Source organism: Boleophthalmus pectinirostris, unplaced genomic scaffold, assembly GCF_026225935.1.
Source record: "Boleophthalmus pectinirostris isolate CB_2022bp ecotype Guang Dong unplaced genomic scaffold, ASM2622593v1 HiC_scaffold_6, whole genome shotgun sequence".
NCBI classification, from domain to species: domain Eukaryota; kingdom Metazoa; phylum Chordata; class Actinopteri; order Gobiiformes; family Gobiidae; genus Boleophthalmus; species Boleophthalmus pectinirostris.
The window spans coordinates 21,683,250-21,699,764 of NW_026571447.1; the positions used below are offsets into that span (position 1 = coordinate 21,683,250).

Below are 16,515 nucleotides of genomic sequence, written 5' to 3' on the forward strand. Positions count from 1 at the left end.
ATATTTCAAAATAAAGTTTCAAACGATCTTTATTTTTTTATAGGCAGTTTCAGTTAATATAATAATGAACATTTAAAGCATTTTATAAGATTTTATTAACATACAATATTTAATGAGCCTATAGTAAGTCATTTTGGCACATGATGGCAAAGGAATGCATTTGTAAGTGCAAAGCAGGATGAAATGGTTTGGTTAGGACTAAAATTATTGGCAAATCTTATGTTAATGTTAAGTTTTTTTCTATCACATTATGACAGATTCATAATATAGTTCTAAACTCATCAAAGATGAAACTGGGCACATGAGCTTCAGCCACCTGGGGAGAAAAAATATACAGTTCATTACAATTATCTCTAATAAATTCAATGTTTTATTTTAAAGAAAAAAATTGATGTGCCTTGCGAGAGAGTTTTGTATATTTGACATAGTCCTCTAAGAACATCAGTGCTCCCACCACATCCGATGGCATGTCAGGAATCTTTTGACTATAATAAAAATCAATAACTTCATTCATTTATATTTAAAGGCTTTTGCTGAGCTGATTAATTTCAAATTAGTAAAATGTTACCTTGTGCACTGCTCCATGATAGATCGGATAAACTGGCCAATAAGAGCCAAGAACTGTTGTGTGTATCTTGAGTGAAACTGTTTGAGCAGGGTCAGCAGCCCAAGAACCAGGGGGACCCAGTCAACAGGGTCTGTGGCTTTTCTGCAGGTCATGCCTTAGCGGAAGCATAACTTTTAAAATTCTATTTTGGCAATTCAGCATTATAAAACTAGACAAACTAAAACATACCTTGGTTTTTGTTGTACTGAAGTTTAGGCAGCTGACTGATAATGAATAAGAAGTTTATAATGGGGAAGTAAGGGAGGCGCTTTGTGGTGATGTAAATCTGTAAAAAAAAAATAATAATAATAATAATAAAATAATAATAATAATAATAAAAGATGACAATAAATTTAGGATTGATTTCAAGAGAATAAGATATGTGCAGTGTCTGTACTTTGTTGAGTGGGTTGTGAATGCCAGCACCCTCTAGATATGCCGTAATTTCATAAAGCAAGGTGTTATCCTCTTTGGGATAGGGCAGAGACGGATCCTGGTAGTGAGCTTCAATGTCAGCTAGTAGTGACCTGAAAATTGAACAGGAAACAAAGACAAAATGTTAAACTATGCAATGAAGCATTTAGTGTGGGGTGAGAATCATACACTGACTTGTTGAGGTTTTCCAAAGCTGCAGCCAGGTGTTTCGAGTCAAATTTGCATGAGTAATTCAACTCATTTGCAATCTGCTGTCTGAGAATCTGCATCTGACCAACCTGTAAAAAGCATTCCGATAGTTTGTATGGGATCATTTACAAACTAGTCTATATGTGCCAACTGCAGCTGTCCTTCTTAAAACAGCTTTTTTTTTTTAAAGGTGTTTACCTTCATAATGGCTTCCTGATATGGGCCCCAGATCTTCTGAGTTTTGGCAACTGCACTGGCATACACCTTGCTGGCATTACCTACAGCAGAGGAATAATTACAACAGAAAACATCTAATATATTTATAATTTTTACAGACAAGCACGTACCAACAATACCCTGAACTGGGTTAACAGTCCCAAGCATCACTCTAAATATATCCACCACAGTTTTGTCCTTGAGTATAGTTTTCTGAAGTAACATCAAGAAGTTCTGTTGATTGAGAAAATATGCAAGTTAATTATATAGGAATTTATGTAGAAATTTAGCCAACCAATACAATCAAAATCACCTGCAACTCTTTCACAATCATAAAGCAGAGCAAGCGGTCCAGCCCATTGAGTCCAAAGGTACCAAGTGTGTTTTGGATTTCTGAGAATAGTCGGTTGTTGGTCACTTCCTGGTGGTTCCTCAGATCATACCAGGTGTTCATCTGATCAATGTAGCATGTTATCCTAGAAAAGTATTTGAAATTGGGAGATGGGTCAGTAAACATTTAGTGATAATCTGCATCTTATTTTGATAAATCTGTCATACTTAGGATCAGTGATTCGGAGGATTTCTCTGCAGAGACGACCTATAAAAGTGGCAGACTCATCCACAGAGGGGAAGGTTGGGATGGGAATGTGGCTGGACTGATACACACTCTGCCAGTCTTGTATCTGAATGGTAGAGAGAAAGAATCTATCAATGTCTGTTAAATGAACAGGGGAGCAACCAGAGCATGTCTTATTGATTACACAGCGATGGACTAATGTTAGTGCACTATTTTCAGGTGTGACCAGGAAGACTAAAAGCATGCGTTAGTGTACAAAGTCTGACCTTGGTCCTGAGAAAGCTGTTGCATTCCTGTTCCACATTGTAATTGATGATACGGGATACCTCTTCTTGCCAAATTTTGAGCCCATATATGCTGACATAGTCCTGGATGTATTCAAACGACCGGTAAAAGCCATCCATAGTTGCGGCCATTTCGTTTAACTTGGGCATCAACTCACTGGGCTGCAAGATTAGGAGGATGATGAATGTGTTTTAAAAGCGGACAGGGCAGTGGCACAAATTGATTAAAATGATGTGGAACCTTTGCTTTGGGGTTGAAAATCAATCCTTTGTGCAGAGCATAAGCCACTCTCTTCACCAGCTCCTTCCTGATGCCATCTTCTAAAAGTTGCTTAGGGTCCACCTAAACAAAGTTGAAAAGTTAGCAAAACACGGTAACTTTTCTGGTCATGGGTCCACCACCTGCTTGTCTCCATGGAAATATTACTGTTTTACCTTAATTGTTACAAAACAACTGTAAATGACCAAATGCAAGGGAGATACTGTATATTTAAAGCCCTACTGTGGAACATTCCCAGCAAATAAATAACACCTCCACGGAAACAAGCAAATAGTAGACCTTCCACATTAGAAGTTACATAGTGCACCTTTAATGTATGTCAATTAAGAGTAAGTGATTGATTGAAAAACTTACCTTTATGATACCAACTAAAGTGGTTTTCATCATCAGTATCCCCTCAGTGAAAATGGATATGTCATGGGTGAGTTTTGCCACCTACATAAAACAATATTAAACATTACTAATAATCTTTGACACATATTATTTAAACATAGCACATAAAATGAAAAGATATTCAGTACATTTCATTTTGAAAAGAAAATGTGTACATATCAAATAGGTCAACACGAATAGTTTGCTCCCCTTTTCAATTTGTATTTCACATCAAAATGTTATTTCTGAAATCACTGTGGCACCAGTTATGTTTGCCTCATCTAAACATAATTCGCTGCCTTTCACATCTTACAACTCAGTCTTTGATTTTTCTTCATATCTTAAGATTTCTGCCTTCATTTAAATCATTTTCAGTCCACTGTGAAATGAAAGCTGCATAAATATTAAAAGAAATAACTACTTCATAGCGAGCTCCAAGCTGTGAATAGTCCTTCAGCTTGTCCTTATCAAGGCGTGTGGGCACCTCCATGATGTCATGAATTTGGAGCTTGATGATTTTAGCCAGGGAGGTGAACATACTTTCTGGGATAATCTGCAGCACCTGGAAACAAGAAGGAAGCAAAATGTCACTGAGGGAAAACCTCTACTGTATGTTTAAGGGGTTTAGACAATTTGATTTCTAAGGCAGGTGGCATAAAAACAGAGTGATTTCTCAAACTTAAAGTCTCTCTGGCAGTGATAGATAACACCAGAAGGTATTTCAATATTATTGCACACATCCATAAAGCAGCTATTTGCAGATTTTTAGCGAACAGATGGCTTTACTAATCTCATGAGTATCCTTTCACTTCGCAGCGATCACAGCTTCTTTAGAAAATACACTGACGTGCTCATCATCTTGACATTTTACCATTATTAACACATTTTATTAATTGATTTAAAATATTACAAGGCAAATCAGTTAGAAAGCCTTTGTAAGCCAACGTTATAGGTCGTGACCAGTACCTTTCTGACATAGGCCACCAACTCTCCAGAGTAAAACTGCGAGACACTCAGGAGGTCAGCGCTGTTGGCCTGGTTGATGCGCAGTAATGGAAGATCTAACGCCGATGCAAGCTATACACAAGGCAAAGTAATGAGAGGTGAATTACCAAGAAACAGAACACTATGTATTTGATTATATTCTTCATTATACCTTAAGAAATGTAGCTCTCAGTTTTGTAACCATGGACGGGTTGGCTCTGATGCTCTCCTGCATAATTGCTGTGAAGCTAAAATTACAATTCCAAATAATCTGTTAGAACACGTCATTGCAAATCTAATAATCTCCAAATATTTACCAAATACGTAATAAATATGTGAATATGAAGTGGTACCAACCTGTCAATTATCTGCCAAGCATAAGACAGATCCCCAACAATCTGCATTGTAATGAGGACCTCCTCCTTGATATTGATGGTGCGGATCATTTGATGCAGAAATTTTCTGGTGTCGGCTAAAAACTGACACACCTGCAGGTTAGACTCCAGCTGATGAAACTCTTGAACCTAAACAACAGGAAAAAAATGTTGTTGAAATAAACCAAATCACACACTTGACTCTGCCTTATCATTAATTCAATTCCAACTTGTGTTTTAGCATGTTCAAAATCACAAGACAATTATGCAAAGCACTCCAGGGTAATATATATCAATCTAATCAAATTCAATGTTCCTGGATTCTCTTTTATTTCCAATTTTATAAGCTGTGACATCACGGTTCCCTTACTTTATGGACAGTCATCTCATCTGCTCATCTAACCATTTGCATTTTATAGTGTGTTTCTTCCCTCGAGCATAATACGTTTCACTTAATGTAGTTTGTATGAAAATAAAGCCATTCAATCAGAACTAATGATGCAATAGATACACATGATTGACTTGAAAACATAAGCATATATTTAATAATTTTCAAAATGAGCAGACAGGTTTGTAATAATTATTACCTCAACAAGAGCCTGTATGAGCTGAACGGTTTTCCTCCCAGCTGCTGTGGAGTCTTCATAGTTTAAAGATTCAATTTGCTTGGAGATTTCTCTGAACCAAGCTTGCAAGTTCTCTGTGAAAAGAAGGACATGGCCGAATCAGATAATTTAAATGGATTTATATTTAAAAAGGGAAGAACAGAATAAAATACATTTTGATTTTATTCTGACTTTCTGCTGTTGTGGTTCACTGACCATTTTTCTCCACCCGCGTCAGAGGTTTGACTCCAGAGAAGACTTCAGCCAGCTCCGTCATTCGTTCAGATCCTTCTTTCTTGTAACTCTCCCATTTGAGCTGCTTCTCTGAGAGCATCTGCTTGAACATCTGGAAGAGGAACCACACAGCTGCTGAGTCAATGAGGAAGGATTGGGCGAATGGATGGCTAATGAGAACTTTAATTCGGTGTCCACACATAATGATAAATTGGCTAGCCATATGCTACATCAACACACTAATATGCAATACCTACAATAATTCTTATTGTTTGGCCATGTATACATGGTGTATAACGGCTTTGGAGGTGTATCCTAGTGTGTTCATACTTGATTTTGATTTAAAAATATATACTTTTTTTTTAAATTTATGAACATGGAAACTTTTTGTGGAATTTTCCACAGTTTAGATAATTAGGCATTTTTTTGGCAATAAACATCTGTAATATAAAGCAAGACATACAAGTTTAATGCCATTACGTGGAACAATTCAGTAACATGTCCATGTAGACAAGCATAGTGAACCTTTAATTTGATGAAAATTCCACAAATAACACTCACCTCTTTAAGTGTAAACTCAAACTGTGCTGTGTCAAGGAGCAACTGGAAAAGGATCTTTGGATTATGCTTGGAGTCATTCAATACTTGGTCTTTTATCTGACGAAGTCGCTTGTTATTTGGGTCGTAGGCTGAAATTCAAAATTATATTTACAAAAGTAAAAAATAAAACATGACTTAAACAAATTGCATTCCTCACCTGACTCAGCAGAGTGCAGCATGAGCCAGCGGATGGCTACATTACAGTCTCTCAGACAGTTGAGCAGTTTGGGGATGTTGTCCAGGATGATCTCCTCCCGTAAGAAGCCTTCCTTTAGCAGCTGTTGCACTTGGGGTCTCAGGCTCTCGATGCTGGCTGCATAGCGAGTGGCCTACATCAAAACCATGGTGATAGTGTTAAAGTAATGTATTCCTCCCAGCTGGCAAAAACAAGCATTAGGCACCATCTGTACAACAGACTAAACAAGGCATTTAGTCCCTGTTATGCTGTTAGAATGAGCATTGCATTTTTATAGCTCCCCAGGCTTTGGCTATTGTAAGTTTCTAAACTTTTTCTTGAAACTTTTCTTTCTAAAGTTGTAATTTATATTCACACATTTTTAATATAACCCCTCATGTTCTCATTATGGATTCTGCAAACACAGATAACAGCTTCCATACGGTTATCAGCCCTTCAAAACAATTATGGTCTAAACAGTTGGACTACTAATTAAATATTGATTAAAACTTTCAGTTTTATACCTGCTCTTTAATGTTGGCTGAGTCCAGAGTGTAATTTAATGCTGTTTTGGCGGCTTTGTAAGGTTCCCAGGCCTCCACCAGATTGACTGTGATTCCCATGTAAATACTGATCACCTGCAGTGGCAAAACATCAAAACTGACATCAAAAAGCAAACCTAATAACAATCATGTTTGATGTATTTCATGTAAAATATTTACAGAGCAATAAAGAGTATACTTACCCAATTGTCAGGAAAATATTTGTCCACTATTTCTCTCATCTTGGCCTGTTGTGTGTGGAGAATGGAGGGGCTGAAGTAAAGGCAAACATACAGCATAGCTGCCTGGTTGGCCAGAGCTGTACTTCGATGCTCTGGGAGAGGATAGGCAGAAACCTGAAGAACCAAATAATGATTAAACAATCAAAAATAACATACAGCATGAATATATTGGAAAAACATGGGGTTTTATACACTTATTACTGACCTGATTATAGATGTCATCAGAGCGCAGTCTTCCTATCACCATGCTTATAAAAGTGGTGCTGATGGGTACCCTCTGAAAGTAGCTCTCTGGGTAGTTTGCAGGCCGCTTAGCTCCTGTTTGACTGGAGTAGCCAGTGCTACGCAGCAGTTTACAGATGTCATCCAGGTTGGAGTCAGCTGATGAACGGGTAGCACTAACAACACATGATGTTTATGTTGAGGTAGCTATATTGTACAAATATATTTTTCCTGGTTAATTAAATATGTGTCACTAAGATGTGTTCTATTCAGGTTCAGGTTATCTTATACTCAAGATAATTTTCATAGTGCTTGTCCCAAAATTGCATAATGTTAATCATGTCATGTTATACTAATGGAAAGATGAAAATAACTGGTTATGAAGTCTATCACAAAGCACCTGTATCTATAGTAAGAAACAAGCATCCTCTCTCGAACTTCTCCTTCAATCTTCTGGTCAATAACAAGCAACATGACTCCATAAAGGTAAAGTGCTTCACACTAAAATGAGAAAAAAAGACATGCCTTAAAAAATGTCAATGTTATAACCTCACTTGAAAATGTGGTGTACTTGAGTAATAAAAAGTAATTTCAGCATGATGCTTCTTACTAAGAGTTGTTTTCCATCCTCATTGAGCAGTACAGTCTCAAGCGTCTGCTGAATATAAACACCCTCATGTAGGTCATCCAAATATCTGCAGAGAGCACAAAACAAGGCTTGTGTCGATGTTGTATTGTTGTATTAAGATGTCTGAAATCTAAACTACACCTATAATAACATATATATTTGCTAATGTTAATAATATTGCAGACATATGGAATGTAGCAGAAATACCAAAAGGAGTTTACCTGTTCAAGTCTACTATGTATTTATGTACACTCTCAAATGCCAGATAAAATCTAGACAAAATTTCAATGTTATTTTCTCTAAACTCTTCATCCAGATCCTGGAGCTCAGGTTTGGCTTCAAGTTTCCCCTCATAGTACTCTGGGCCCTAGACAGATCACATCATATTCAAATCATTCTATAACTACTTTTGTTGAAAATGTTAGAAAATATGTAAGCTGTAAAAATTTACCTTGAAGTAGCTAAAATCACAAATAATATCTCCATATTTCTGTTGGTCACTTTTGTCTTTGAGCCTAAAAACTGGTGGGATGAAGTCAGAAAGTCGAAGAAGCTCTGCTATGATAGCATTTCCCCTTGACACAATCCTGAGGATGGCCTGGCCACACAGGTTGTTTTCTGCTAAAAAGTCCACCATGATGTTTCAGCTCTGCATAAAACATGAGAGATATATCTGTTATTTACATATAACAGTGTGGACAGATATGAATATGAATGTTAGGTGTGAGCTGCTATCCCCAGTGTTCAGACTGCTCACCGTGGTCTACACCTGTTATGTATATATGTGAATCTAGGTTCAATAAGATCTAAAGCGTATGGCCTACTGATATCAAATAATTAAATGCGTCTCAAATTGAACAGCCTGTTAAAACACAGCACATACAATAAGCAACAAGTTTAACCTAAGCGGGGTTACTTCAACAAGCAACTTGAAAGAACAGTAAGCAGCAAAACCACATGTACATGGTATCGCAGTACTTTTACCTGGGCTGGACGATGAATGGCACAAAATTAAAAGAATCCCAAACTGATATATTTACACGGTCAAGCATTTACAGTTAGCCCCCGTAATCTTCGCACAGACAAAATTAAATAACAGACAGTCAAATGCATGCCTTATACGCACCCTGCTCCTAAAATGTGATTGTTAATTTGCTTTTAATTCGAAGCATTTGTGAACTAAAATACTCTCTGCTGTAGCTGTTTACTTCCTCATGACGATCACATGACTTTGGTGCGGGTGCCTTCGATTCCTCACACCGCGTACACCGTTTAGTAACTAAGTATTTTTTTTATTTTTGCTACACTCTTACAGGCTTATAATAAAATATAAAAATATATACAAAAACAACATTATATAGACTATCTATAGACCATCTAATCGGTTAACTGACAAAATGGGGAATTAACCAAAACATGTCTCCTTTTCATAAATAGATTATAGTTCACTTTTAAACCCGTAGATGGCGATAAAGATCCACAACACCAGTAGTCGAGAGCGTCTTTCACTTGCATATTAAAGGCTCTCCTATCTTGAAATGATTGCAACAACCCATTAACAGCATGCATTTGAGAAATATAACCTAAATTTGCATCTCTCCTAGAGTCGAAAGAAATGTGTTTTGAAATAGGCTCATTTGGAGTGCCCAAATTATATTCTGTAGGTATTTCTACAAAAATTTGATTTCAAAGGTTACAGAAACCAAATTATTATTATTATTATTATTATTATTATTATTATTATTATTATTATTATTATTATTATTATTATTATTATTATTATTATTATCATAATAATAATAATAATAATAATAATAATACACTGGGTACATTTCCTATATGTTTTTTTTTTTTACCTGACACCTGTGAGAGATTGACAATTCCATTGATGGATTATTGAGATTAGGAAACCCTATACAGGCATAAAACATTTGGTGTGTTGTATTAGATCCTCCACTTTATTAACAGAGAAACTTGTGTGTAGGACACTGACCTCGATGGTTTGTTCATTGGCTATAAAGTCATGTGTGACAGGAATACACAAGGCCAATGGGGTATGTCACATGGAGCAAAGAGCAATGCATTTAACCTCTACAGCAGCAAACATTCTGTCATCTCAGTGGACAACTATGATTATTCCAATGCATTTTATATTAGGGATAGAGCAGAAACAGGTGCACTTTAGATTCATAGCTTGCCTTCTCATTGACCCAGTTGTCTACAAACTACACACTTGGTCCCTGTGGCCACCACAGGATTTATAACCCATTTACCATCACACAAGGTCACAGTCTGAACGCTGCCTGGTTAGCTCCGTGTGCTTCGATGCATCAAGAAAGCATTTACTAATGAGCTCAGAACATCACACCTTTTATTAAGAATTCTACTGCTATGAGGCTCTCAAATATATCTAATAAACAAATGCTGTCTTGGTTCAAGTGCACAAGACAGCATAGGGTATTATTGTCTCAGTGGTGTAAAATAATTAATAGCAGTTATATAGAGGTTTTCATGTTTTGTATTTTCTTTACATAAAGTACAGTGGAGAGTGGTCCAGATGGTCCTCTTATAACAGGAGGAATGAGACTTTGAGCCCATTTCCAGCCAGTGCATATGTTACTGTGTGTGCCATTGTGTTATTGGGCAATACACTTGAATCAGTTTGCTTGTATGAATGTGATCTGTGTGAGGGATTGGTGGTGGTCTGTAAACATTGCTACAGGATTACAGCAAATAAAATATTCAATGACCACTGAATTGAAGTAGGCTACTTCATACCTCTGGCTTTAGTGGTTCCTGAATGGCCCTCTCCTCTAAAGTTAATTTATATCTCATTTGTTTTTTGACGCTTATAGGTGAAGCCATTATCATTTGTCAGTAAAGCTTGTGCAAGGACAGTTCGCTCCTGGGAGCTATATGTTAAATCATTTGAAATTAATGACTTGGGTTATTAAATATAATAGCCTTTAATTTACTCAATCTTACCATAGTTTTATGAATTATTATTCGATCTTGAATGGGGATTATTAATGCAAACGCATCTGTCAGAAATATAACTCTAAAATCTTTCATGCTGAACATATTGATTTGAAGTGGTGACCCTGAAGTTTCACAACAATTGTTTATATCTGAACAGGCCCAGCCCATTGCCCTTGTATGAAAGCCCGATGATGCATGTCCCAAATGCACACCGGTGTACGTGGCTATACCCTCAGGTCAGCTATGCCCTTTTTATTAGCAGCTAGTTGACTTTATTCAGCTTGGCGAGTGATTAAACCTTTTCATGGTGGGAACTCTCGCACCGCTGTGAACTGTGTGAGGTGATTAAAGGCTGCTCAATTTGTAGTCAGGTCCCACAGCTATTCTTACGCATTGATCTTTCTGCAGGCCCTTGAAGTGAAAGCTGCACTCTCCGGCTCATCCCTATAGACAGGATGCATAATATGCTGTTTGTCCTAGATGCTAAATTTGCAACAAAGTGAACTATGTTGCTGGTGTATTTGCAAAAGTAAGATTACTTCATCATTGTTCTTTAATATAATGTAAAAGGCTATTTCATTTGGATTCATGATGAGTTATATTGAAAAGTTGTAGAAGTGACCTCTGCCATAAAACTCAAATCCATGCAAGAGGGAGCTCACTTTTCATAGTTTATGCATGGGTGTTGACATTCAAGCAGCAAGAGAATGGAAGAAGAAAAATGTATATATTATTGAAAGAGGACTCTATGTCAGCATAAATGAGAGAATGGAGATGCAAAGCACAGAATGAGGACGGGGGATTAACCTTTAAAGTAGCAAAAAGAAAGTTCTGAAAAGTCGATGCAACAGGAGTCATATCGGCCTATTCATATTGCACTTTATCAAACTAACAAACAAACTATGGCCTACCCCTGCAAGCTGAAGCTCAAACAATTTTCTTTGTTAAACTGTGAGGCAATAAAAGGCCGAATGAAGGGATATTCTTTCTTGGGTAAAAGATGTCAAAGCACTTCCAACAAGTAGTTCTGAAACTAACAAGTGCTTTCAGGACAAATAGCAGAGGCCGATGGTGGTAATGCTCTAATATCAGCTTTGATCAAGCAGCAGATGTCTTTTTATTGCAACTCATTACTGCTGTCATACTTATTAGCATATAAATGGTTTCTAGGCCTGTGGAGACCTAAAAGTTATTGCATGTGTAATTGAACCTGATCTTCACTCTGTGATTGAGATGTTCAAAGTGCACAAGGTTAGGAAAGGATTGAACTGATCACAAACAAAGAGGATGAAATGAACTTTTCTCAATACTTTGGTAAGTGAATGAATCAGATTACGTGGTTAAAAGTTCTGCAACACTAGGATAAAGGAAATGAATTACAAAAATAAATAGACAAAACAACACATTAACAATTCAGTTTCCAAGATGAGGACTTCATCTCGCATTAAACCTGGGCTAGATCTGTAAGATGCATATTTATTCTGGTAATTTGTTAATTTAAACAGAAAAAAATGGTAGGTCTACATAACATTTTTAGTTGAATAATTATTCTAAAATATATATTTTTGATTGAATATATATATTTTTATCAAACAAAACAGACAACTATCACTGGTCAGAATTAAATGTTAAAGATATTTCAACCATAGAACCATTTGTGTACATTTACTTTGGAATCAATTTGGGGTTGTACCATTGTACACAGTTTTCATTATATTTTTTCTAAGTTTTTGTCCAAACATAAGCATAGGTTTGTGTACAGTTACACACAGAATGTCAGTGGGGTCATAACAAGGTTGAAGCACCTTGAGACTGTCACTCAAGTTAATGAGACATGAATATGTGACAGTAACACATCAAATGAATGGCTCCTCATAGCAGGGTGCACTTCACAGATAAATATTGATTTATATACTGTGAGTCTGCTTAAACCATGCAGATGCACAGCATAACTGGATACATATTTTCATGGAGAAATACATCTCCAGTTACTTAATTTAACTGTGATGTCCCCATGACCTCCGATGACCTCAACACGACAACAGTGATTCAAAGTAAACCATGGGCTTGAGAAAATATGCGTCTTGTTCCACCTCTCCCCCACTGGAAATCTGCTGCCGTAACATAGAGCGCATCAGCTCAATTTACACCCGTCACAGAGCTCCTCCGGGCCCAGCTTGCAGTGAGACAGAGCCACTTCCATTTGTCACATAAAGCCTTCATCGCGCCGTTCGTCCTGATATACTTAGATGTGATTTGTGCATTGTGGCATCGAGGCCCAGATGGATGGGGAGTGCTCTGCAAAAGCTGTCAGTCTCTGTCAAGAAGGGACATTAAATTATCACATCCAAGGCTGTGCTCTACATAAAAGACAAGCACACACACATAGCATTTACTCAACCGCATATAACTGTGTGGGTGTAGTCATGCATGTGTCTGTATAGGATAACAGCAACAACTCATTTGTTTATGCCAAAATGTTGGATGTTATTGTCTAAAACTGTTTGAAAATGAAAATTGTACATGGTTTTATGTTTTATATTTCTCACATGCATTTATTAACAAGATAACATCGATTTCAAATAACATTTTTCTTTTTAAAAAGGCCAAAAATCTAATTGTGATTTTTATATCACACTCACAGCATTGCAATTACTGTAAATGTACAAAAATGTTTGAATGGGTATTGAGTGGGTCAGTATATATATATATATATATATATATATATATATATATACACACACACACACACACACACATATATATACACACACACACATATATATATATATATATATATATATATATATACATCCATCCATCCATTTTCGTCCGCTTATCCGGGGCCGGGTCGCGGGGGGAGCAGCCTAAGCAGGGACTCCCAGACTTCCTTCACCCCAGACACGTCCTCCAGCTCCTCCGGGGGGACCCCGAGGCGTTCCCAGGCCAGCCGAGAGACATAGTCCCTCCAGCGTGTCCTGGGTCTTCCCCGGGGCCTCCTCCCGGAGGACATGCCCGGAACACCTCCCGAGGGAGGCGCCCAGGAGGCATCCGAAACAGATGCTCGAGCCACCTCAACTGGCTCCTCTCGACGTGGAGGAGCAGCGGCTCTACTCCGAGCTCCTCCCGTGTGACTGAGCTCCTCACCCTATCTCTAAGGGAGCGCCCAGCCACCCTGCGGAGGAAACTCATTTCGAGCGCTTGTATCCGCGATCTCGTCCTTTTCGGTCACTACCCAGAGCTCATGACCATAGGTGAGAGTAGGAACGAAGACTGACCGGTAAATCGAGAGCTTCGCCTTTCGACTCAGCTCCCTCTTCACCATAACGGTCCGATACAGCGACCGCATCACTGCCGAAGCTGCACCGATCCGCCTGTCAATCTCACGTTCCGTCCTTCCCTCACTCGTGAACAAGACCCCGAGATACTTGAACTCCTCCACTTGAGGCAAAGACTCCCCACCCACCCGGAGAGGGCAAGCCACCTTTTTTCCGGTCGAGAACCATGGCCTCGGACTTGGAAGAGCTGATCTTCATCCCAGCCGCTTCACACTCGGCTGCAAAACCGCCCCAGTGGGAACAGGTCTGACACTGCAAGGTCCTGGCTCGATGAAAGCCAACAGGACAACATCGTCCGCAAACAGCAGAGATGAAAGTTGTGGTCCCCAAACCGGACCCCCTCCGGGAAGGCTGAGAAGTGTGATCCCCCTATAGTTGGAACACACCCTCCGGTCCCCCTTCTTATACAGAGGGACCACCACCCCGGTTTGCCAGTCCAGAGGTACTGTTCCCGACCGCCACGCAATGTTGAAGAGGCGTGTCAGCCAAGACAGTCCTGCAACATCCAGAGACTTCAGGTACTCAGGACGGATCTCATCCAAACCCGGAGCCTTGCCACCAAGGAGCTTGCCAACCACCTCAGTGACTTCGGCCAGGGTGATGGATGAGTCCGCCTCCGAGTCCCCAGCCTCGGCCTCCTCCTCGGAGGACGTGACGGTGGGATTGAGGAGATCCTCAAAGTATTCCTTCCACCGCCGGACAACGTCCCCAGTCGAGAGGTCAACAGCTCTCCCCCCGCACTGTAAACAGTGTTGGTGAAGAACTGCTTCCCCTCCTGAGGCGCCGGACGGTTTGCCAGAATCTCTTTGAGGCCGTCCGATAGTCCTTCTCCATGGCCTCCCCGAACTCGTCCCAGCTCCGAGTTTTTGCCTCCGCGACCACACGGGCTGCAGCACGCTTGGCCCGCCGGTACCCGTCAGCTGCCTCAGGAGTCCCCCGAGCCAGCAAGGCCCGATAGGACTCCTTCTTCAGCTTGACAGCATCCCTTACTTCCGGTGTCCACCACCGGGTTCGGGGATTGCCGCCGAGACAGGCACCACAGACCTTACGCCCACAGCTCCGAGCAGCCGCATTGACAATAGAGGCCGAGAATGAAGCCCACTCAGACTCCATATCTCCGGCCTCCCCCGGAATCCGGGAGAAGTCCTCCCGGAGGTGCGAGTTGAAAGTCCCTCTGACAGAGGGCTCCGCCAGACGTTCCCAACAGACCCTCACTACTACACGCTTGGGCCTGCCAGGTCTTTCCGGCTTCCTCCTCCGCCAGCGAACCCAACTCACAACCAGGTGGTGATCAGTTGACAGCTCAGCCCCTCTCTTCACCCGAGTGTCTAAGACACGCGGCCGGAGGTCAGATGACACGACGACAAAGTCGATCATCGACCTCCGGCCTAGGGTGTCCTGGTGCCACGTGCACTTATGGACACCCTTGTGCTCGAACATGGTGTTCGTTATGGACAAACTGTGACTAGCACAGAAGTCCAATAACAAAACACCGCTCGGGTTCAGATCGGGGAGGCCGTTCCTCCCAATCACCCCTCTCCAAGTGTCACTGTCGTTGCCCACGTGGGCGTTGAAGTCCCCCAGGAGAACAACGGAGTCCCCGGTCGGTGCACTGTCTAGTACCCCTCCCAAGGACTCCAAGAAGGCCGGGTACTCAGCACTGCTGTTCGGCCCGTAGGCCGACACCACAGTGAGAGACCTGTCCCCGACCCGAAGGCGCAGGGACGCGACCCTCTCGTTCACCGGGGTGAACTCCAACACACAGCGACTGAGCTGTGGGGCAATGAGCAGGCCCACACCAGCCCGCCGCCGCTCCCCGCGGCCAACGCCAGAGAAATGGAGAGTCCAGCCCCTCTCAAGGAGTTGGGTTCCAGAGCCCAAACTGTGCGTGGAGGTGAGGCCGACTATATCTAGTCGGTAACGCTCAACCTCCCGCACAAGCTCAGGCTCCTTCCCCCCAGCGAGGTGACATTCCATGTCCCCAGAGCTAGTCTCCATGTCCGGAGATCTGGTCGCCGAGGCCCCCGCCGTCGACTGCTGCCCAGATCTCTCTGCACCGGCCCCATATGGATCCTCCTGCGGGTGGTGGGCCCACGTGAGGACGGCCCCACGTCGCTCCTTCGGGCTGAGCCCGGCCGAGCCCCGTGGGGGAGGCTCGGCCACCAGGCACTCGCTGGCGAGCACCCACCCCAGGCCTGGCTCCAGGGTGAGGCCCCGGTGACGCCAATCCGGGCGACGTAACTGGCCTCTGTGTTGCACTCATCATAGGGGCTTCTGAACCGTTCTTCGTCTGACCCGTCTCCCCGGACCTGTTTGCCTTGGGTGACCCTACCAGGGCACGAAGCCCCCGACAACATAGCTCCCGGGATCATTCGGGCACTCAAACCCCTCCACCACGATAAGGTGACGGTTCAAGGAGGGGTATATTGGGGTTATTGTTGCACCAATTCAGAGTCAGAATAAATTTTGCTTGCAGTTTATTGGTCTGCACTAACTAATGAGTGAGAAATGTGAAAATGATGAATGTTAGTTTGGCTGTTTAGTTGTTTGTCTGGCTGGTTCAGAAACACTGATGCCGACCTGGGTGCATCCAAATGAGATATTGGCACGGCTGCGATTATCACGCAGTGGG

General features: G+C 41.1%; 1 protein-coding gene across 2 annotated transcripts; it reads right to left on the reverse strand.

Moving 5' to 3' along the window:
* Positions 1 to 77: 77 nt before the first annotated feature.
* washc5 (WASH complex subunit 5) lies at positions 78 to 8,846 on the reverse strand. Of its 2 annotated transcripts, none has more exons than XM_020937304.2 (29): positions 8,693 to 8,846; positions 8,018 to 8,215; positions 7,788 to 7,933; positions 7,549 to 7,633; positions 7,339 to 7,439; positions 6,922 to 7,114; positions 6,678 to 6,830; positions 6,457 to 6,570; positions 5,915 to 6,086; positions 5,719 to 5,846; positions 5,140 to 5,269; positions 4,906 to 5,018; positions 4,302 to 4,468; positions 4,117 to 4,192; positions 3,927 to 4,037; positions 3,382 to 3,522; positions 2,943 to 3,023; positions 2,550 to 2,651; positions 2,291 to 2,470; positions 2,006 to 2,130; positions 1,761 to 1,923; positions 1,579 to 1,681; positions 1,430 to 1,509; positions 1,217 to 1,320; positions 1,005 to 1,134; positions 797 to 893; positions 569 to 722; positions 398 to 485; positions 78 to 316 (listed from the first exon to the last, which is right to left on the reverse strand). In XM_020937304.2, exons 2-29 carry the CDS (start codon positions 8,201 to 8,203, stop codon positions 260 to 262), a joined length of 3,480 nt encoding a protein of 1,159 aa, XP_020792963.1. In that variant the 5' UTR covers positions 8,204 to 8,215; positions 8,693 to 8,846; the 3' UTR covers positions 78 to 259. The 2 variants fall into 2 exon arrangements, with proteins under 2 accessions (XP_020792963.1, XP_020792964.1); XM_020937305.2 differs by having other exon boundaries at positions 8,551 to 8,797.
* Positions 8,847 to 16,515: the final 7,669 nt, after the last annotated feature.